The sequence below is a fragment of the Carlito syrichta genome, unplaced genomic scaffold, assembly GCF_000164805.1.
Source record: "Carlito syrichta isolate Samal-C Ts95f unplaced genomic scaffold, Tarsius_syrichta-2.0.1 Scaffold313233, whole genome shotgun sequence".
In the NCBI taxonomy this organism is placed as follows: domain Eukaryota; kingdom Metazoa; phylum Chordata; class Mammalia; order Primates; family Tarsiidae; genus Carlito; species Carlito syrichta.
The window spans coordinates 76,571-100,654 of NW_007257329.1; the positions used below are offsets into that span (position 1 = coordinate 76,571).

At 45.4% G+C, this 24,084-nt stretch overlaps 1 protein-coding gene across 1 annotated transcript in view; it reads right to left on the reverse strand.

Moving 5' to 3' along the window:
- Window positions 1-17,096, reverse strand: part of ACAD10 (acyl-CoA dehydrogenase family member 10) — a 54,406-nt gene extending 37,310 nt beyond the window's left edge. The window contains exons 1-6 of the mRNA XM_008070253.2: window positions 16,910-17,096; window positions 8,734-8,882; window positions 6,358-6,552; window positions 3,283-3,441; window positions 2,708-2,867; window positions 1,393-1,534 (exon numbers count right to left, since the gene is read on the reverse strand). Of these exons, the coding sequence (XP_008068444.1) occupies window positions 1,393-1,534; window positions 2,708-2,867; window positions 3,283-3,441; window positions 6,358-6,552; window positions 8,734-8,882; window positions 16,910-17,096 (992 nt within the window). The remainder of the gene's footprint in view (window positions 1-1,392; window positions 1,535-2,707; window positions 2,868-3,282; window positions 3,442-6,357; window positions 6,553-8,733; window positions 8,883-16,909) is intronic.
- Between the last annotated feature and the right edge of the window lie 6,988 nt (window positions 17,097-24,084).

A 24,084-nucleotide genomic window follows, 5' to 3' on the forward strand; every position in this document is an offset into this window, starting at 1 on the left:
GTAGGTCTCGAACCCACGGGCTCAGGCAATTCACTCACCTCAGCCTCCCAAAGGCGCGGGATTACAGGCTGAGCCACTGAGCCCGGCTCCCCTAAAGTCTCTTAATCGCCAGTCAGCAGTCTCTGCAGCACTTGGAGAAGTCAGATTCCAGGAACCAAAAAGTCAAGAAGAGAGACAGCAAGCAACAGGAAGAAGGAAGAGCCAAGAGCTAAAATCATATCTCCTTATTACTCTCTGCAACTCTCTTTCCGTAGAGCATATCAGGCTGGAAGTGAGAAGACAAGGAAGAGAAAACCTTTCAGAAGTCAGTCCCTCTCTTGAGTTGCTTCACAGCTCTGTCATTCACTCTCCAAGAGACTGGGAACAAATTTTGTTCGACCCTCTATGTTTAGATTTTTCTATTTGCAAAACAGACTATTTGTAATACATTTATTCTTTTAAACATTTTAGCACAGAAACTTTCAAACACAGATAAAAGTAGAGAGATTTGTATGATGAACTCTCATGCACCTATCATCCAAATTCAGTGACTATAAACTCATGGCCACGTGTGTTTTGACCATGCCCACTAATATATTTAAGACTGAAGGGCTTAAAGATCCTAATATTTACTACAAAGTCTTTTTTTTTTTAGCTGGAGTCTCACTGTCACCTAGGCACTGAGAGCAGTGGCACAATCATGGCTCACTGTAACCTCCACCTCCTGGGCTCATATAATCTTTCCACTTCAGTCTTCCAAGTAGCTGGAGCTATAGGCGTGCACTACCGCGCCTGGCTAAGTTTTATTTTTTTTTAGAGATGAGGTCTCGCTATGTTGCCTAGGCTGGTCTCAAATGCCTGGGCTCAAGCAATCCTCCTGCCTCAGCCTCCAAAAGTGCTGCGATTACAGGCATGAGCTACCGTGCCTGGCCAGTACAAAGTCTTTAAGACTAAAGGACAAGACTAAAGAGCATCTCAATAGTGCCTTTTTTAGCCTGGGTAACATAGTGAGACGCCATCTCCACCAAAAAAAAAAAAAAAAGGTTAGCCAGCTGTAGCTCCAGCTTCTTGGCTGAGGCAGGAGGATTGTTTGAACTCAAGAGATCAAGGTTGCAGTGAGCTATGATCATACCACTGCACTCCAGTAAAACCTTGTTTCTAAAAATAAGAATAATGCCTTTTTCATCTAGAAGTTAAAAAAAAACCCAAAACCTAGTCTCCAGGTTTAGGTATAGAAAAGAGAAGACAAACTTAAATAGGTTACAAACCTGTAAAATTAGGTTACACACTCTTATTTGAAATAACAGAGATTCATAATTGCAGTTTTCACCATCTCAGGGTGCTTTCAGGAAGCCCCGACTTTTCAGCTCTGGGGCTGAGCTTATGCACTGTAGCAGGACCCTGAGAACTTACCTGAACTCCCTCTCTATGGCATGGGCAAATGGAAGGAGTATCCCCGGGGGTTTCTTCCTCAGAACCAGCTGACGATTCGCCAGCCTGATGTAGTAAGTTGGATTTGACTGCCCGTGGTCAAACTGAAGGAGTTCCAATGAGCCTGCAGGTTTGAAAACAAAGAGAACTCAAACCAGATCTAGAGGACAGGTCTGGACAGACATTTTTTCTTTCTAATAAGTTCTGCATATGGGATGCAAAACATCCTCATTTGGTATGCAGTGCAAGGAAGGCAACTCCTGGCTGGGTCCTAGGAGTGACCTAGTCCCAGGCACACTTGCCAGCAAGGGTCCAGGGCCACATGGTGCCATAGCTTGGCAAAGACCACTCGCTTGACACCAAAGTAATTTTCTCACTTTGTATGGGTGTCTGATTCTGTCTTTCTTGCCAAGCCCTGCTTCATGAACAAAACATTTTTGCTCTGTTTATCAACCACAAGCACAGTCATGGCAACCCATCTTGCCCAGTAGAATGCTTTAAGCCTAGGGATGAAAGGTACCCTTGCGTGTCCCAAAGGCTGACACTGACGTTGACAGCTGAAAGGAGCTATGCAGAGGTCTTCAGCTTCAGCTGAAGCTGCTTTCGTAAGATGCAGTTTCCCACTCCACCAGGCTGGATTCTGTAGCTCTCCTGCAGGCTCCTGGCTGAGGTAAACCTAATTAACCCTCTGCTTCAGAAGGAGCTGGGCTCTGGGCGTAGATTTACCCACTTGGTCAGAAGAGCAAGGGGAGTCTGCCCGAGTCTGTCAGCCTGGCCAGAATGGGCCCCTCAGCTTTCAGAGACACTACCAAGAATCAAATCACTTGAAAACCTCACAGCATGAACCTCCATACAGAAAAGCCTTCAAGTGTGTGAGGCAAAACTTTACCACCTGGTAGAAACATCTTCAAAAGCTCACAAGGCACCTGCTTTTCTGAGGGTGGAATGTGAAGAATGAGAGAGGGAACTTTGAAGAGAAGAAGACAACTTGTCGCATTTTCAAATCATGCAACTTTTAAGTCACCTTTCACAAAACAGGCCATTCCCTCAAAACTAGAAACTTCAAATGTCCCTGAGTACATATTGCAGTGCCCAAGTTCTGCCCCTCCTTGAAAAAACTGTTTGCAGGTAACTGCTGTCAGGTGCAAGAGAGGGGTAAGCACACTTTTGAGGACCCAAAGGCTATCTTCCTCACCATGTTGCCTGTCTCTGGCCTATTCCATTAGGGTTTGGAAGTGAGAACCAGCATGAAAGACTAGCCTTGGAGAGAGTCACCAAAATGCAGAAACTTACATACCTGTTGCCTGGATCCCCAGTGAGTCTCTGAGGTACTTTTCCAAGGAATCTTGTGGAATTTCCATTGTTTTTCTCACAGGACGAATATTTGGAATACCCACTCTCAGCGTAAATCCCAATAGAGCTTCTAATTCCTTTATTGCAGTCTCGGGGTCATTAACCTGGTTTCAGAGAAAACAGTGAACTTGGACCACCAGTTGGCCCTGTCCTCTCCTCCTGTCTGTTCTCCAGGGTAGTGCTTTAGAAGGAAACCGTCAAAGAAATCAGTTTCCCACCACTGTCCTAGCCACTCTGAATTTTCTATCTGCAGGGAAGAGAACAGTCAAGAGTTCACAACACAGATCGGCATGATGGTTCAAGCCTATAATCCCAGCTACTTGGGAGGCTGAGGTGGGAGGATCACTTGAGATCAGAAGTTCAAGGCCAGCCTGGACAACATAGCAAAACCCTGTCTCCAAAAAAAAGAAAACCTGAGAGTTCACAATACTCTCTTGTGTTAAGAAAGCAAAAGACTTTGCCACAGTGCTTGCACTGGTGCCCAATACATAGTAGGGGTTCAGAAAAGACTGATATTACCTTGATGGTGCGAATACCAAGGCTGGTAGCTGTTTTTAGATTTGGTCCAAGGTCGTCAAGAAAGATGGACTCAGAGGGCTGCAGGCCAAGCCGCTCCAAGCACAGTTTGTAGATCCTAGGGTCTGGCTTACAGACACCTTCCAGACAGGACTCCACGATCTGAGGAGGAAGGGGAATGAGCGAGGTCTGTCTCTAAAGGTGGAGCTCCCACTGCACGCTGGTAAACTTTTTGAATGGAAGAACATAAGGAGGCCAGTTGAGATTGATTATAACAAGTAACTTAAGAGTGTTAGGATAGAAATGATGTTGCTTCCTATACCAAGTGATTTCAAAAGACTGGGTTACAACCTGAAGGCACATTCAGGACACCAAAGTGCTGCTTCAGACACAGGGACCATGTGCAAACTAGCAAAGCCACAATGGGCCTTAGTTTCAACATGAATAAAATGGGAATAATAATAGTCATCTCACCTATCTCAGCAGTTGTTGTGAAACTTAAATGAAACTTGAGTGAGTTCCAAAATCACAAAGTATTTTGAGAATGTTACATATTTTCTCTACATAGAGCAGAAGACAAGCCATACATTTCACTTTGTGGAAATTATTTTACTTTTTTTTCCCAGAAAGAAGGTATTGTTTATTGCTATTAGTACAAAATAAACATGACCTTAATGTTTATTTCAGAGTTTCAAAAACCCACCTATTCTCAATTTAGACAGAAATTCCATGAGAGGGCAGACACCAGAGGCCATCAGTGACAAAGAAACCTCCATCCTGACAGTCTTGCTCCTGCCATGTATCTGATCTGGAACCAGGGGTGGGGGATGGTGAAGGTTCAGTAGACCTTGAAAAAGCTATCTCAGTGCCTGGATCTCTGATCCAGTGACCCCCCCTGAAAGTTATCTTATATTTTCCCCAGAATTTAATCTCCTATAAAGGGGTCCCAAGGTGGCCATATAGGTCCATAACCAATACAAAGAATAGAACTAATCTTGGACTCACTGCTTGGAATGACCCAAGCACTCAAGGCCAAGGACAAACCCAAAGATCCCTCTTTTCCACAAGTGCATTCTGGATTGGGTGAGAACTGCCTTTTCAGGTATACATGTCCTGAATAAACTGTACCATTCTAATAACTTGTCCTTGTCTCCTAAGTTGGTCCATGGCCTGTTAGGAACCGGGACACACAGCAGGAATGAGCAGCAGGCTAGCGAGGGAAGCTTTATCTGTATTTATAGCTGCTCCCCATCGCTTGTGTTACTGCTGAGCTCCATCTTCTGTCAGAACAGGGGTGGCATTGGATTCTCACAGGAACACAAACTCTACTGTGAACTGTACATGTGAGGATCTAGGCTGCGCACTCCTTATGAGAATCTAATGCCTGATGATCTGAGGTGGAGCTGAGGCAGTGATGCTGGTGCTGGGGAGCGGCTATAAATACAGATTAAAATTGGCAGTGAGGTGTGACTGCACAGAGACCATAATAAATCAATTACTTGCAGACTCATACCAAAACCCTATTAGTGTGTGGCACTCAAATCATTCCAAAACTATCCATTTTCCTGGGGTCGGCGGAACAATTGTCTTCCAAGAAACTGGTCCCTGATGACAAAAAGGTTGGGGACCACTGTCCTAAGGACGTGAATGTGCTAAAAGCAAACAAAGCAGCTCCTCTTAAAGAACATGTCAATAGTGGGTAGCAGAGACACAGGGCATTTCAGACACCCATTGATGGATCATGCTGGAGGGAAGCAGTACAGCTGTACCAGTTGAGACAAGAGATGAGAAAGCGGAGGAACCATGGGGAGAACAAGGCCAAGTTTTTTTTTTTTTTTTGAGTTGGAGTCTCACTCGGTCGCCCAGACTGGAGCGCAGTGGCCGCTCCCAGCCACCGCGGCCTCACCTGCTGGGCTACGGCGATCCTTCCGCCTCAGCCTTCCGACTAGCCGGAATTACAGGCATGCGCTACCACGCCCGGCTGATTTTTTTTTTTGATTTATTGTAGAGATGAGGACTCGCTGCCCAGGCGGGTCTCGAACCCGCAGGTCAGGCAATCCACTCACCTCAGCCTCCCAAAGGCGCGGGATTACAGGTTGAGCCACCAAGCTCGGCTAGGGCCAAGTTCTGACAGGCAGGTTAATTCTGCTTGGGGGTAGTGAAAACATTCTTAAGATCTATTTGTCAGGCTCGGTGGCTCAGCCTGTAGTTCTAGCACTTTGGGAGGCTGAGGTGAGTGGATTGCCTGAGTCCGCGGGTTCGAGACCTACCTGGGCAACTTGGCGAGACCTAGTCTCTACAATAAATCAAAAATTAGCCAGGCATGGTAGTGTGCACCTGTAGTTCCAGCTACTTGGAAGGCTGAGGTAGAAGGATCGCTGGAGCCCAGCAGGACAAGGCTGCGGTGGCTGGGAGCATGCTACTGTACTCCAGTCTGGGCGAAGGAGTGAGACTCCAACTCAAAAAATAAAAAGATCTATTTGATAGTATCTCTGGCCTTCTCTTTCTGTCCTATTTTGCACATGATGGCATGAGCCTGCTCAAGGTTTCTATTACCTTCTTGGCAAACCAGGAAGTGTGGGAACAAGGCCAGTGTTCACCCAAATATAGATTAAATTAAAAAGGTTTTAGCCTAGACACATGGTTCATGCCTACAATCCCAGCTGGGTGAGGGTCTCGCTTTGTCACCCAGGCTGGAATGCAACAACGCAATCACAGCTCACTGCAGCTTTTAACTCTTGGGTTCAGGCAATCCTACCACCTCAGCCTCCTGGGTGGCTGGGACTACAGGTGCATGTAGACTACTGTGCCCAGATGCTGTTTTCAACCTACTGCATCTAAACCTAACTTGGTCAAGTGTTTGAATAAGAAGCCCATTTGCTTTAGACCTGCTAAAAGGCAGCGTTTAATGTTGCATCTTGAAGGGCAAAGGCCCTGGCCCCAATGTTTTGAATCAGAATCAACTCAAGCTGTCTACGGCCACACCATCCCGAACACGCCCAATCTCATCTGATCTCGGAAGCAAAGCAGGGTCAGGTCTGGTTAGTACTTGGGATGGGACAATCAGTTCAAGCTTACCACATCAAACTGCTTCCGGTCCAGGGGCAGAAAGCTTTTCCCATTAGGGAGATAAAAATTATTGCTCAAGACTGCAGTCTGAAGACCTTTAGCCCGAATATGAGTTATGGCCTCAGTCATCACCGGGAACTGCTTCGCAACTCGCTCACTGGTCAGCAGAGAGAAAAACGAGTCCACAGGCACGGAGGTCTGTGTCTAAGAATGGGGAAGGGCAGAGAACAGCAATCATTAAGAGCGAGGGCCTCTCATGGTCAATAGAAAAACATCCTCATTCCTGGCTTTCTCCTGCTAGCTGGTTATAAGAGCCCAGGCTAACAGCTTACAACTAAAGAAATCATCTCCTCACACCCTGTGCTGAACTCTGCATCTGAGGCTTTAGAAAGTGACTTAGAATTAGAGTTACACTGATTAGAAAATGGAGCTATTTACAGCAATAGAGCAGTTAAATGAGTCCTTTATTCTGCTTATGGATTGCCAATTGCAAAAAAAAAAAAACCAAAAAACCATAAGAGAATACATTAAACTCTAAAAGATGCCATTTAATTTTTAATGATCCAGAAGGCATTTAATGATTTTGTATTGTCTCAGCATGGCCATTATGAACTTTAGTTTCTGGTCAATTTTTTTTTTAATTCAACCTGTGTGGGTTTTGAAAACTCATATTATCATGTTTCAAAATCCACAAAGGCAAGTCTGCCATTTTATGTATATATACACACACACACACACCCACATATTTTATAACAGTTTTATTGAAGCATAATTCACAAGCCATACAATTTACCTACGTAAAAGGGGACAATTCAGTGGTTTTTGGTATATTTACAATATTGTGCAACCATCTCCACAATCAATTTTGGAACATTTTCATTATCCTAAAGAGAAACCCATGTTCATCAGCATTTCCCCAATACGCTCAGTCTTGGAAGCCACAAATCTACTTTCTAGTCTCTACAAGATTTGCCTGTTCTGAACATTTTCTATAAATGGAATCATACATTATGTGATCTTTTTTGATTGACTTCTTTCACTTAGCACAATGTTTACTATTATGTGTGTGTGTATACATATTATACATATATATAAAATTTTCTGCTGGGTGCGGTAGCTCACGCCTATAATCCCAGTACTTTGGGAGGTGGAGGCAAGAGGATTGCCTGAACACAAGGGTTTGAGACCAACCTAGACAACTTGACAAGACCTCATCTCTACAATGAAAAAAAAAATAGCAGGGTGTGATGGTACACACCTGTGGTTTCAGCTACTTGGAAGGCCGAGGCAGAAGGCTCTACTGAGCTCAGCAGGTAAGGCTGTAGTGGCTGTGATCATGCCACTGCACTCCAGTCTGGGCGACAGAGGGAGACTCCAACTCAAAAAAATTTTTTCCCCACAATTTTAATATATACATAAATTGTAGAAAATATGTAAAACACAAAATTCACCATTATCTTTTTTTTTTACTTGAGATCTCACTCTGTCACCCAGGCTGGCGTGCAGTGTCACATCGCAACTCACTGCAGACTCAACCTCTTGGGCTCAGATGAGCCTTCTACTTCAGTCTCCCAAGCAGCTGGGACTACAGGCACCACCAAGCCGTTAATTTTTTCATCTTAATTTTTTGTACAGACAAGGTCTCATTATGTTGCCTAGGCGGGTCTTGAACTCCTGGGCTCAAACAATTCTCCTGTCTTAGCCTCCCAAAGTGCTGGGATTATAGGCATGAGCCACTGTGCCTGGCCCATTTGAACCATTTTCAAGTACACAGTACAGTGGCATTAAGTACAGTCACGTTGTGCAATCATCACCCTTTCCACCCGTAGAACTTTTCTTTCTATTATATTTTAAATGATATTTTAGTGAGTTATTATGAAGGTTACATGAGTTAATATAAACAGCCTAGTACAATGCATAGTACAGAGAAAATGCTCAATATCATTGCTTTACATAAGCTTTTGGATCAAAGCCATAATACAGACAGCTCCTGTTTTAATGTCTGTTGTGGCTCCACGGTTGCTGGATTTCTGGAGACACTGTGGGTGGTAGACCCGGAAGGGGCATGGAAGCTCTGCACCCGCCCCATGTATCTTGTTGGCTGGCTGTTCATCTGTATCCTTTATGATATTCTTTATAATAAACTGGTAAATGTAAAAAAAAAAAAAAAAAGACCTGCTGGAGAGACTTAGTAAAGCATAATTGCACTTATTCATATACAAACTTAAAGTTGAGTACCTAGGGAGGGGAGAAATAGCTTAGAAACATATAATGGGTTATCAGATTTCACTTTATTTTCAGTTTAACCAACATATGGATGAATGCTGCAAGGACTACTCAGGGCAAAAAGAATAATATGAAAATGCAGATACGTTTATCACTCACCATTTCAGAGCAAAGTCTCCCAAATTCTTGGAGGAAATTCTCCATGGTTATCTCTCCTCTCATAAATCTCATCCAGGGCCCATTTTCACCACCTTCTAACAAGGCCCTTGATACAGTTCCCGAAGGGATATGGTTCTGTACCTCCCACTCTATAGGAAGTAAAATGTGCAAAAGTGAAATTCATCAGCAAATGGCTGGATGTGGGGAGCTCAGGGGAATTACCACACTAGTTCCCATGGCATCACTGTGGTGCCAGAGTAGAAGCTATATGGAATTCGGAGAAATTCATGAAATGCAAAAAATCTCTGCCTTAGACTTCCAAAGGGGGAGCAACACTAATGTGTATGAAGAGAACACACGGCTGTAAGCAGCAGGTCCTTAGCACTTGCTTGACATGACTCTGGACGCTGCATGAAATTCCCTCCTTGGGCTCATATTAGCTGGGTCGCATACATTAGGTCACTTACACAGCCCTGGCATACGCTAAGGAAGCGCATAAAGGAATAAACCAAATCCTGACAACACCCCAAAAGAAGCCCTTCATTTTGAAAGTTCCAGTAATCCTTTACAGCAGCATAGCTGGTACTCTGAAACGTTCACTTGGGGGCTGCTATCTTCATGGAATAAAGAAGAAAATTTCTCTCCGCAAACAGCTAAGACAGTGACTGAATCAGCATCTGTGTGATACTGGGAACATTTGGATAAGGGTTGTTTTTCCTCATGTGAACTTGTTTTTTCTTTCTATAACACAACTGCTGGGGGCAAATCTAGACATGTAGCATTTATAATTATATATCTAAGGTATGAGATACATTGTACGTATCTTTTTTGCTTTTTGGGTTTTTTTTGAGTTGGATTCTCAATCTGTCGCCCAGACTGGAGTGCAATGGCCGCTCCTGGCCACTGCAGCCTTGACCTGCTGGGCTCCAGCGATCCTTCCACCTCAGCCTTCCAAGTAGCTGGAACTACAGGCGCGCGCTACCACGCCCAGCTAATTTTTGATTTATTGTAGAGATGAGGTCTCGCCAAGTTGCCCAGGCGGGTCTCGAACCCACAGGTTCAGGCAATCCACTCACCTCAGCCTCCCAAAGGCACGAGATTACAGGCTGAGCCACTGAGCCCGGCTGCTTTTTTGTTTTGAAATGAAAACACTTTTATTTTTTTTCTGAGAAAGTAGTACCTGTGTACAGACACCATAGAAAGATGTAAAAAAGAAGGTGAAATGACAAGCAGTCCCATTCTTCAGGAATAGCCAATGTTAACAGCTTGGTGTACGTCCTTTGAGAACAGCAAGACTTCTAAAACTCAATCCACAAAATAATAATTTAGTTTGGGAGCACATCTAAAGTGCACAGTATCCTTCCTAGCCCAGAGTTGGCAAGCAGGCAAGGGTGGAGTGGAAACAGCGCAACACTGCAGAGAACAATTTGGGAACTGCTGTCCAGATTTTAAATGCACATATGTTGATGTAGCAATTCTACTTCTAGGAATTCCTTTTGCATGGATATTTACAAAAGGAACCAAAGATTATGTACAAAGCTGTTTGTGCAGAATTGCCAGAAGATAAAAGAACTAGAAATTTAAATGTAGGCCGGGCGTGGTGGCTCAGACTACAATCCCAGCACTTTGGGAGGCCAAGATGAGTGGATTGCCTGAGCCCGCGGGTTCGAGACCAACCCAGGCAACTTGGTGAGATTTCATCTCTACAATAAAATATTTTTTAGGCCAGGCTCAGAGGCTCAGTCTGTAATCCCGTGCTTTGGGAGGCCGAGGTGAGTGAATTGCCTGAGCCTGCGGGTTCGAGACCCACCTAGGCAACTTGGCGAGACCTCATCTCTACAATAAATCAAAAAAATTAGCCGGGTGTGGTAGCGCACGCCTGTAGTTCCATCTACTTGGAAGGCTGAGGCGGAAGGATCGCCGGAGCCCAGCAGGTCAAGGCTGCGGTGGCCGGGAGTGTGCCTCTGCACTCCAGTTTGGGCGACAGAGTGAGACTCCAACTCAAAAAAAAAAAAAAAAAAAAATCATAGTTAAAAGAAGAAAACACTAGCCGGGCTCGGTGGCTCAGCCTGTAATCCCGCGCCTTTGGGAGGCTGAGGTGAGTGGATAGCCTGAGCCTGCGGGTTCGAGACCCACCTGGGAAACTTGGTGAGACTTCATCTCTACAATAAATCAAAAATCTGCTGGGCGTGGTAGCATGCGCCTGTAGTTCCAGCTACTTGGAAGGCTGAGGCGGAAGGATCGCCGGACCGCAGCAGGTCGAGGCTGCGGTGGCTGGGAGTGGCCACTGCACTCCAGTCTGGGCAACAGAGTGAGACTCCAACTCAAAAAAAAAAAAATTTTTTTTTAAATTAGCCAAGCATGGTAGTGTATGCCTGTAGTTCTGGTTACTTGTAAGGCTAAGGTGGAAGGATCGCCCCAGAGCCCAGCAGATTGATACTAGGGTGGCTGTGAGCCTGCATGCCACTGCACTCTAGCCTGGGCGATGGAGTGAGACTCCAACTCAAAAAAAAAAGGAAAAAAATTAAATGTATATTAATAAAGAGCTCGTTAAATCATATGGTATATACCTGTAACAGAATACCACAAAGATGTTAAACTATAAACGTGACCAAGGTCAGCAAAATATGGCTCGGGGGTCAAATCTGTCCCCTTCCTTTTTTTTTTTTCCTTGAGTTAAAGTCTCACTCGGTTGGAGTGCAGTGGTACAAACACAGCTCACCAGCCTCGACCTCTTCGGCTCAGGAGATTCTTCTACCTCAGTCTCCCAAACAGCTGGAACTACAGGCATGTGCCACCACACTCAGCTGTTCTAAAAAATTATTTGTAGCTGGGTGCGGTGGTTCATGCCTACAATCCCAGCACTTTGGGAGGCAGAGGCGAGAGGATTGCCTGAGTCCAGGGGTTCAAGACAAACTTGGGCAACTTGGTGAGACCTCAGCTCTATAATAAATTTTTTAAAAAATTAGTTGGGTGTGGTGGCACGTGTCTGTGGTTCCAACTACTTGGAAGGGTGAGGTGGAAGGGTCAACTGAGCCCAGCAGGTTGAGGCTGCAATAACCATGAGCACGCCAATGTATTCCAGCTTGGGCAACAGAGTGAGACTCCAACTCAATAAATAAATAAATAAATAAAAATTATTTGTAGAAACCAAGTCTTGCTATATTGCCTAGGCTGGTCTTGAACTCCTGGGCTCAAGAAATCATCTCACTTTGGCCTCCTGAAGAGCTGGCATTACAGGCATGAGTCACTGCGTCCAACCCAAAAGCACAGATGATTTTGACAACATCAAAAATGAAAACTTTTGTGTGGATCAGGGAAATAGAAAAAAAAGAGAGAGGGACTGCTAGAAGCTCAAATCTCACCTGCATGCAATTTATTTATGTAGTAAACCCTCACATGTACTCTACATCTCTAAAATAAAATAAAATGAAAAGAAAAAAACTCTTTGGTGTGGCAAAAACATTATAAATACAATCAAAAGACACAAAAGAGGAAAAAATATTTGCAAGTGATATAATAGACAAAAGGTAATTACCACAAATCAATAAGGAAAATGAGAAATTCACAGAAAAAGAAAACTGAATGACTAAGAATACACAAAGAAAAAGGGGGCTTGGCCAGGCTCAGTGGCTCAGACTGTAATCCTGCGCTTTGGGAGGCTGAGGTGAGTGAATTGCCTAAGTCCACGGGTTCGAGACCCGCCTGGACAACTTGGCGAGACCTGTCTCTACAATAAATCAAAAATTAGCCGGGTGTACAGGTAGCATGCACCTGTAGTTCCGTCCACTTGGAAGGCTGAGGTAGAAGGATCGCTGAAGCCCAGCAGGTCGAGGCTGCGGTGGCCGGGAGTGTGCCACTGTACTCCAATCTGGGTGACGGAGTGAGACTCCACTCAAAAAAAGAAGAAGAAAAAGAAAAAGGGGGCTCAACCTCACTGACAATTAGGAAAATGAATATTAAAATAACAGGGAAAAAGCACAGAAATGGAATTTTCATCCACAAAAATGAAAAAGTCTGATCACATCATTGTACTCTGAATATAATGCTAAGGTGTTTGGGCTGAGTTTTTGTTGTGTGTACTAATTTTAGAGTCAGCAAGCTTCTCGGAAAACGACCAGGCAGTAAATATTTCAGGTTGTGAGGGCACTAAGGACCCTGGGAAAGCTGCTCAACTCTGCTGTTATAAGGCAAAAGCAGCATGGGTCACTATGTAAACAAAAACATGTAATATATAAACAAAAGCATGGGCCATGTGTAAACAAGTGGACAGGCCTGTGTCCCAAAACAGCTTCATTGTTATGGGCATTGGAATTTGAATTTTATATAATCTTCACATGCCACAAAATATTATTCTTGTTTTGGTTGTTTTCAGTTACATATTCCAAAGCATAAAAGTTATTCTTGAATGCCTGAGCCCCGGGGTTCGAGACCAGCCTGAGCAACTTGGTGAGACCTTGTCTCTACAATAAATAAAAAAATTAGCCGGGCGTAGTAGCATGCACCTATAGTTCCAGCTACTTGGAAGGCTGAGGCAGAAGGAACGCCTGAGCCCAGCAGGTTCAGGCTACAGTGGCCGTGAGCGTGCCACTGCACTCCAGCCTGGGTGACAGAGTGAGACTCTGACTTGAAGAAAAAAAAGTCACTCTTGGCTAATGTGCCACAGAGACATAGGCAGCAGACTGGATTTGGTCTACAGGGCATATTTGGCTGACCCCTGGCTTAAATGTAATAAAAATATATATTAAGAGTATGGTATTTGATTTTTTAAAAACAGCTGGGCATAGTGGCTCACACCTGTAATCCTAGCACTTTGGGAAGCCAAAGAAGGGAGAATTGCTTGAGATCAGAAGTTAGAAACCAGAGTGGGCAATACAGTGACATCCCATCTCTAAAAAACAATTTTAAAAAATCAGTCAAGCATGATGATGTGCATCTATAGTACCAGTTACTTGGGAGGCTGAGGCAGAAGGATCGCTTGAGCACAGTTTGAGGTTGCAGTGAGCTATGATTACAACATTGCACTTCAGCCTGAACAAAACTACATCTTAGAAAAAAAAAAACCCTAAAACCAGAATATGGTATTTCAAGATATCTTAATTCCAATATTTCCTTATCAAGTGACCCTTGATATGGTTCATTTGAAATAAATAATATTAGAAGCTTCAGTCCAGCAAAAAACAAAGAGAAAGTAGAAGGTATGGCTATTTTGTCCATTCACCCAACCATCAAACACTTTCTGTAAAACTGAGCCAGCCAACAGCAGGGTAAAGAAATCCCAGATCTGGGGTCCTGGAATCAAAGAGTCCCACACAGGAGGCATGAACACATCCTACTGTAAACTAAAACACCTCAATAAAGGTTAACCTGACACAAGAAGGTGCTATTTGGGAACACTGTGTCCGGGGATGAGGCTGGAGGAGGCTTAACAGAAGAGGAGTCTTGCAAATAATAATAACATCATGAGACCTGCCGAGTGCTCCAAAGATCCCAGGCGCTGTGCCGAACAACATGCCCTTAGACATGCCATTAAAAGAAAGAACAGGATTGGAGCAGGCAGGGAGGCAGGGAAGGATGATCACCTGCAGAGGAAAAGGAACTGGCACAGGCACAGGTGTGTCCATGTGTCTGGCGAGGCTGGAGAGCATCAGGCAGTCCACGGCAGGGAGCTTTGGGCACCCATCGAAAATGGTATGACACATAGACAGGAAAGCTGGAACTATGAAGGCCCTGAATGCCAGGTGAATGCTTCCAGCCTAGTCTAAGGGACAACGTGCAGGCATTCAAGGCTTTACAGCAGGGTGGGGAAGGAACAAATCTATGTTGTAGAAACATAAATCTGGGGCTGGCAGGGGGAGGGGACGTGCAAAACCCAGAGGACCAGAGACAGGAAGAAAGTTAGAAGGCTGATGCCATCACTCAGGTGAGAGAAGACAGGGTAGAGGCAGTAGAACGGAGAGAAGGAAATTGGCTCTCACGATTTTCTGGAGAAAGTTGAGACGCTATCTGTCCAGTAATCTCTATATTCTCTTTTCTTTCATTCATTCATTCTTTTTTTTTTCAAGAGCCAGGGTCTTGCTCTGTTGCCCAGCTTGGAGTGAAGTGTGCGATCATGGCTCAGGATAGCCTTGAACTCTAGGGCTCAAGTGATCCTCCCACTCAGCCTCCCAGGTAGCTGGGACTACCATAGGCATGCGTCACCACACTGGCCAATTTTTAAAAATATTTTTTGGAAGAGATGGGGTCTTACTGTGTTGTCCAGGCTTGATCTTTATGTTTTTGAAGGTGGTGAGGAGGCTGGGGGTACAGACAGTATGAGGTCAATGCAAGAGAACAAGTAGTGGAGCAGAGAGGCTTTGGCACAGTGCCAAGGACCCAGCTGCGGCTAGAGCTCAGAAACCAACATGTGTACTCAGTTTGCACAGTCGGGTCATTTTTCCAGCAGTGCTGGAAAGCCTAGAAATGCAGGCAAAAAAAAAAAAAGCCTGTGCTTGGGTTTATTTGAATCAAAGTCTCACTCTGTTGCTCAGGCTGGAGTGCAGTGGCACGCTCATAGTCACTGCAGCCTCGACCTGCTGGGCTCAGGTGATCCTTCTGCCTCAGCCTTCCATGTAGCTGGAACTACAGGCACGTGCTACCACACCTGGCTTATTTTTTTGTTTATTGTAAAGATGAGGTCTCACCAAGTTGCCCTGGCTGGTCTCAAACTCTTGAGACTTATAGGCTTGGATCACTGTGCCTGGCTGCTTGGGTTGATTTAGATGAAGAACTGGCCAACCAGCCACCACAGAAGGTCAAAAGGAGGGGTCAGCTATCTAGACCATGAGGTGAAAGTGGAGGCCAACACGGCAGCTCACGCCTATAATCCCACACTTTAGGAGGCTGAGGCAGGAGGATCGCTTGAGCATAGGAGTTCAAGACCAGCCTAGGCAACACAGCGAGACCTTGTCTGTACAAAAAAATTTTTTAAATTAGCTGGGTTTGGTGGTGTGTGCCTATCGTACCAGTCACTTGGGAGGCTGAGATGGGAGGATCACTTAAGGCCAGGAGGTGGAGGCTGCGGTGAGCCAGGACTGTGCCACTGCTCCAGCCAGGTAACAGAGTAAGACTGTCTTTAAAAGAAAGAAATAAAGAAAGAAAAGAAAAGAAAAGTGGAAATGAAGAGAAGTCACAGCACAGCAACATGCTAGAAAGAGCCAGAGCCCCTGACACCACAGAGCCACATCACACACTGCCCTAGACCACATGCCTGGGCCTTTATGTGCAAGAGAAATAAACTTCCACCTTGTTCAGTTTTGTTAGATTTTCTACCACTGGAAGCCAAAACAAATCTAACATAAGTTAAATGAGTAAGGAAAGAACTAAAACCAGGGAGGGGCTGATAAAGAGAAGGGCCAAGGAGACCAGAGGGCCGACCTTGCAGGTGCAGGAGCAGGTCTCGAGGGAGTGAGGCAGAAGACAGGAAGGTCGTGATCAAAGGGGAACTTCATTCTGTGTTCGAGGCATCAGAGGTAGCACAGCTCCCGGGGAAAGGTAGCTCAATTCTAATCACAGCAAGAATCACAGCAGAACACCATTTGGTGAGAACTTAGGATGTACTGAGCACTCACTGCACCAAGCAAGTGCTTTCTCCCAAATCCCAAGGAGGTGAGCACTTTTACTATTATTAGCCCTATTTATTTATTCATTTTTTAGAGACAGGGTCTCACTCTGTTGCCCAGGCTGGAGGGTTGTGGTGCTGGAGCCTTGAACTCCCAGGCTCAAGTGATCCTGCCACCTCAGCCTCCCAAGTCGCTAGGACTACAGTGCACGCCACCATACCAAACTAAGTTTTAACATTTTTTTGTAGAGATGGGGTCTCACTATGTTGTCCAGGCTGCTCTCAAACTTCTGACCTCCAGTGATTCTCCCACTTCAGTGTTGGGATTATAGACGTGAGCCACTGTATCCAGCCAGCCCTAATTTAATGATGAAGAAAGTAAGACTTAGAGAAGCTGAATCATTTGCCCAAGACACTCAGCCACTAGTGGTACCTGGAATTTGATTCAAGAGCCAGAGCACTGGGCACTGGGACACACTGCTGCCCAAATGTTCCTCTCTGCCTCCTCTGCCACCCTCCATTCTCCTGCTCCACCCCAGCTCCCCAAAGTGAAAGAGAACAAAATGAAGAGCTTACCTGCAGCCACCCTGCCTGGAGAAGGAATGAGAACTCCGCCCATGTCAAAAATCACAGCTCTGTAGGCTCTGCCTCCATGATGTGTCCTCTGGTAGGTGCCCCAAGTCCTGCACCGGACATGTTTCAAGAAAGCTGCCCTCAGAGCCCACTGGAGACACGAGGACTGGAAAAGCCTCCTGACGGCCATGTTGAGGCTGAGGCTGTGTGGGGAAAGGACACAGGGCACAGCTGGCCTTCACTGCCTCCAATCCAGGGCCTCCCAAAGCTCAGGGAAGATGGCCAGACACCTCCCACTGGTCTCCAACAAACCCTTCAAACCTCACCTACAGCTGACCTTGGTGTCTCTTCTCTACTGACTACTCACAAAAGGCTCCATCAATCACCCAGCTGCCCTTGCTAGAAAACAGGGATTCACCCCTGACTTTCCACAACCTTGACCAGTCACCTCACCATCAGTTGTTCCGTGATGTCGACCCTTCCTTCTGAAAACCTCCATCTGCCTCCTTCCACTCACTGCTGCCATCTTGCCCATGACTCTTTTTTAATTTTTTTTTGAGTTGGAGTCTCACTCTGTCGCTCAGACTGGAGTGCAGTGGCCACTCCCGGCCACTGCAGCTTCAACCCGCTGGGCTCCGGCGATCCTTCCACCTCAACCTTCCGAGTAGCCGGAATTACAGGCATGCGCTACCAGGCCCGGCTGATTTTTTGATTTATTGTAGAGATGAGGTCTCGCCAAGTTGCCCAGGCGGGTCTCGAACCCACGGGCTCAGGCAATCCACTCACCTCAGCCTCCCAAAGGTGCGGGATTACAGGCTGAGCCACCGAACCCGGCTTGCCCATGACTCTTAAGTGGCTCCTCTGCCTCTTCTCAAACCGCCCTCCAATTCTTTCTTCTCTCTTCAGTTAGAGTAATCTTTCAAAACTGCAAGTCTGATCACATCTTATCCCCATTTAAAACCTTCAGTGGCTCCCCATTTGCCTTCAAAATAAATTATCAGTTATTAAAACCAGCTTAAAAGACCTCTGAGATCTGCTTCTGACTTTTTGTGGCAACTCTTGTTTTTTTTGACCATGACCTGGATGATCTGGAAATGCACATCAACATGCAATTTCCTCAAACATGTGATTTTCTTCTGATGCTGCCAGGCCTTGCATATACTGTTCCTTTGGCCTGAATACTGTCTCACCCCTGTTGCTGGGCCAATTACAAATGGTTCTTTGGGTTGTAGATTACTTGTCATTGTCTTCATGAAATCTCTTCTGGCTACCAGAAAAGACTGATTAGGAGTCTCTTCTGTATACTCCCAAGATCTCCTAGCACTTATGATGACACTATCACACCACAAAACACCCCCATCTCTACTTACAGATCATTGCAATGGCCTGACTGTTCCCCATTGGTTCTTTTCTAAACTTACTTTTCAAAAGGTTCAGGAAAAAAAAAAACCATACACAACATACACACACACACACGTGCATATATATGCATACCTATATATACCTGTATGGAGATAATCCAAATATGACCAAATATTAATAGTCAATCTAGATAAAAGCTATATGGGAGATCACTGTACTTTCAGCTTTTCTGTAAGTCCAAAATAAAAACCCGGGGGGAAGAAACAAAGAATTAAGGCAGTCTATTTCCTCATGAAAATATTTAAATTTTTCTATGAGATTTCTATAGTTAAAAAGCTTACCAAAAATCAGGTGAGAGCAAAACAACTTACAAAAAAATCAGGTTGGTAAGACAGCCTACGAGGTCATGGAAGTCATATCAGTGCTGCCATGAGGACTCCAACCTTATACGGGGTGAGCAGACCTAATCTGAAAATCTGAAATCTGAAATGCTCCAAAATCCAAACTTTTTAAGCCCTACCTTGATGCTACAGGTGGAATATCCCACACATAAGTATTTAACACAAACTTTGCTCCATCCACAAAATTATTTAAAATGTTGTATACAATTACCCTCCAGCTATATATATAAGATGTATATAAAACATAAGTGAATTTTGTCTGGGTGGGGTGGCTCATGCCTGTAATCCCAACACTTTGGGAGGCCAAAGTGGGGGGATCTCTTCAGCCCAGGAGTTCAAGAAAAAGTCTGGGCAATATAGCAAGACCCCATTCTACAAACAGAAAAAAGTTAGGCATGGAGGTGCATGCCTGTAGTCTCATCTAGCGGGGAAGCTGAGGTGGGAGAATCACTTGAGCCCAGGAGTTTGAGACTGCAGTGAGTTATGACTATACTACTGCACTCCAGCCTGGACAACATAGCGAGAGTTTGTCTCTACCAAATAAATAAATGAATTTAATGTTTAGACTTGTGTCCCATCTCCACAGTATCGCTTAATGTATATGCAAATATCCCAAACTCCAAAAAAGCCAAAATCTGAAATATTGCTAGATCCCAAACATTTCAGATGAGGGATACTCAACCTGTACAAGCAATGAAAGAAAGGAATCTTAAGCAGTAAATCTTGAAAAAGATACAATCTCATGCACAGTCAGTCCTCTATATCTATAGGTTCTGCATCTGCAGATCCAATCGATTGTGACTGAAAATACTCAAAATAAAAAACAATTAAAAATTACAATAGGCCAGGCAAGGTGGCTCAAGCATGTAATTCCAGCACTTTGGGAGGCCGAGGCGAGAGGATTGCCTGAACCCAGGGGTTCGGGACCAGCCTGGGCAACTTGGTGAGACCTCATTTCTACAATATATCAAAAAATTAGCCAGGCATGGTAGCTACTTGGAAGGCTGAGGTGGAAGGATAGCCTCAACCCAGCTGGTTGAGATTGGGGTGGCTGTGAGTGAGCCACTGCACTCCAGCCTGGGTGACAGAGTGAGACTTTGACTCAAAAAATAATAATAAAATAAACACAAATTTAAAATATAGTATAACAACTAATTTACATAGCATTTACATTGTGTTAGGTATTACAAATAACCGAGAGATGACTTAAAGAAGGATGTGCATAGATATATACAAATACCACGCCATTCTCTATTAGGAATTTGAGATCATCAGCAGGAGGTCCTGGAATAATCCCTCGCAAGTACCATGACTGTAATTGGAAATCTGCCGACCTTAGGAGTACATTTTGAAAGTTAAAATGTTAGCTGGGCTTGGTGGCTCAGCCTGTAATCCTGTACCTTTGGGAGGCTGAGGTGAGTGGATTGTCTCAGCCCACAGGTTTGAGACCCGCCTGGGCAGTGAGATCTCATCTCTAAAATAAATCAAAAAATCAGTGGAGCATGGTAGTACATGCCTGTAATTCCGGCTTCTTGGAAGGCTGAGGTGGAAAGATTGCCAGAGCCCAGCAGGTTGAGGCTGCGGTGGCTGGGAGCGGCCACAGCACTCCAGTCTGGGTGACAGAGTGAGACTCCAACTCAAAAAAAAGGAAATTTGAAATCTCAAGCTTGATTTGCATTTTCAGTTTTACCAAGTTCCTATACCAAGGCCAGAGTTTATGACAGAAAGAGAAATTTATTTATAGGCTTGTGAAAGTGTCAACACATTTTGTGTGCAGGCTTAGCAGACGAAAAATGCCTTTGAGGCCTGAAGGGCCAACTTTAATCCTTATCAAGGACACTGTCCTTTACATAGTTCCTCTAATGGATACTTGGGCAATACTCCCAAAGCAGCTTGCTTATTCCTTCAACTAAAGATGACTGGCTGTTCTTTCTAGCCACTTTTCAACGCAAGAAAATGATGTAATTTCTCAGACCCCAGGCCTTGGCACCTGCTGTGCTCATTGACTAGAACACCTTACCCTGCTTTATCTGCCAGGTGAATTTCCATTCACTTTCACATCACAGCCTCAGTTTGACCTCCTCTATGGAAGCTTTTCTTTCTTTTTCCTGGCCAACTGTGGGACTTTTTTTTTCACTACCACTGCTCCTCCACAGCCTCTGCAGAGCACTTACCCCATTACACAGTAACGCCTTCATGCTGATCTGCTCCTATAGTTGTATGCTCCTTAAGGCAAGGACTGTTTTACTCATCTTGGTATAAGTACACCTGGGGCCTAGTAGTTTCTAGATACACCACAGGTGCTCAGTATGAGTTGGAAGGATGCAAAAACTGGGTGTGCCAGAAAAAATTTTTAAAAGCTGGGGCCAGGCATGGTGACTTATACCTGTAATGCCAGCATCTCAAGAGGCGGAGTCAAAAGGACTGGCCTGAACCCAGGGTTGGAGACCAGCCTGAGCAACCTGGCAAAACTTCATCTCTATAATAAATTTTTAAAAAATAGTTGGGCGTGCTAGTGCACACTTGTAGTTCCTTGGAAGGTTTAGCTACTTAGAAGGTTTAGAAAGCTGAAGCAGAAGGATCATCTGAGTCCAGCAGGTTGAGGCTGTAGTAGCCACAACTATGCCACTGCACTCCAGCCTGGGTGGCAGAGTGAGACTCTAACTCAAAAAAAGAAAAAGAAAAAGAAAAAAAAGCTGGGGACAGGTTTGGTGGTTGGCAGCCATAAAGAGCAGTAACATTCCCAACTTGTTTTAGCTAACAATTCTAGTTCTCTAGAACTGGCATCTATCATAAAGAATACTGAGTAAGTAATACGCATGTGTACCCTCTGAATCTAAAAAAAAAAAAAAGAATATTTGTCTTTTCCCTGACACTCAGAATGAGACTCACATAATATAGATTTGCTACTTAATGTTCTCATGAAAATGTACACACTGTGTGTGTTGTCATTCATTAAGGTGATGATTTGTTTGGTAGCGATTAAGAGTGTTGGCTCTGGTATCAGATTGCCTAGATTCAAATTCTAGCTCTGCCACTTACTAAGTATGAAATCCTGAGCAAGTTACTCACTCTCTGAGTATCAGATTCCTCCTCTGTAAAATAGGGACAATTATAGTAACTGCCTCATAAAGTTGTTATCATTGCATGAAACAAAGCATGTAAAGCACTTAAATTAGTACCTAGCACACCCTTAAATGTTATCTACTCCTGTAATATACTAAGTTTATAGAGGGTCTCATATATTTTATTCTTATATTCTGTATGTATGGCTTATGTACTTTCACATAAATCAGTGATTTTGACCTCAAAAGGGTATTTGTTTTTTGGGGGTTTTTTTGAGTTGGCATCTCACTCTGTTGCCCAGGCAGGAGTGCAGTGGCACAATCATGGTCACCCCAGCATCGACCTGCTGGGCTCTGGTGATCCTTCTGCCTCAGCCTTCCAAGTAGCCAGAATTACAGGCATGTGCTACCATGCCTGGTTAATTTTTTATTTATTGTAGAGATGAGGTCTCACCAAGTTGCCCTCGGACCCATGGGCTCAGGCAATCCTCTCACCTCGGCCTCCCAATGTGCTGGGATTACAGGCTGAGCCACTGAGCCCAGCCCCCAAAAGGATATTTGGCAATGTCTGAAGACATTTTTGTTGTCATCATCGGGGAAGAGGTGCAGATACCTAGTGAGTAATGGGATGCTTCTAAACATCCTACAATGTGCAGGACACACACACACTCCCAAAGTATAATCAGAATCTCAAATGTTAATAGTGTAGAGGCTGAGAACTCCTGATATAAACAGGGTTTACTGAAATGTTTCATATAGTCACAAGCTCTGTATACATACTGAGTCCATATGCCTACACATGTCCGGATGTACTATGTATAACTAGAGCGTGTCATGTATGTGCCTTATATACATTGACTGGCTTTCTTTCTTTCTTTTTTGAGTTGGAGTCTCACTCTGTTGCCCAGACTGGAGTGCAGTGGCCGCTCCCGGCCACCGCAGCCTCGACCTGCTGGGCCCCGGCCATCCTTCCGCCTCAGCCTTCCAAGTAGCTGGAACTACAGGCGCGCACTACCACGTCCGGCTAATTTTTTGATTTATTGTAGAGATGAGGTCTCACCAAGTTGCCCAGGAGGGTCTCGAACCCGTGAGCTCAGGCAATCCACTCACCTCAGGCTCCCAAAGGCCTGCGATTACAGGCTGAGCCACCGAGCCCGGCTGACTGTGGCTTTCAATACCTATATGCTGAAGTCAGTCTGACATACTGAAAGAACGCTGAACCACAAATGTTATCTGTGTATACATCACTGCACTTCCTCTTCACAACTGTAGGAGGATATTATATCATTCTGCGCCCCCCCTTTTTTTTGAGTCAGAGTCTCACTGCTTCGTCCAGAGTGGAGTGTAGTGGCACACTCACCGCCACCGCAGCCTCGAGGTGATCCTTCTGCCTCAGCTTTTCAAGCAGCTGAAACTACAGGCAGGCACCACCATGCCCGGCTAATTTTTTGGTTTATTGTAGTGACGAGATCTCGCCAAGATGCCCAAGCTGGTCTCCACCCCGTGGGCTCAGGCAATCCTCTCGCCTCCGCCTCCCAAAGTGCTGGGACTACAGGCGTCAGCCACCGGGCCAGCTTCATTCCAGCTTTGTGCAATGACTAACTCAAGATTGCACAACTGGTGATGAAGGTCGGCTGTATAATATGGGCAGGAAGTGTGTTTATCTTATCTGCCAATGCATCCAAAGCAACCCAACAATGCCCAGACTCTCCGTAAGCACCGGCGAAGCGATAGGGTGAGGAGCAGAACCCAGATCTATCTCCAGTATTGAGCTGTTAACCAGCACATCGCGACCTTAATAGACTCTGCACTCCCTATGGGCGCTGAGAAGCAACGTCAGCTCTCTGAGCCTCAGTGTACCTATCTGTAAAGTGGGGCTGAAACAAAGCAACCCTTCCTAGAGTTAGAGCGAAGGATCAAACAACCAACGAGGCACAAGCTCTACACAGCCCAGGTTCCTCGAACACTTCGGAGACCTCGCGGGGCCAGGGGCCCTGCACCGTCAGCCGAGGTGGGTTGGGACGAGGCCTCCCGGGCAAGCACAGGTTAACTCGAGCCTGGGCGCAAACCCACCGCGCAGCCTAAGCCGGGGGGCCCGCGCCAGCAGTCCCGACGACGTCCTTCCTCTCCGACCTCTCCGAGATCCCGTCCGGAAGGGCGCGGGCCCACCCCGAGCAGCGCCATCCAATCGCAGCGCGCGATCGTGTGCGCATGCGTGACCCCGCCGGTCAGCGGCGGCGGCCGGGAGGCGGAAGTGAAGGTTGTTGTGGCTCTGAAGGCCGTGCGGAGTCTGGTGCTGCTGCTGCTGCTGCTGAGGCAGAGGTGGCAGCGGCGCTGAGGCGGGGGGGGG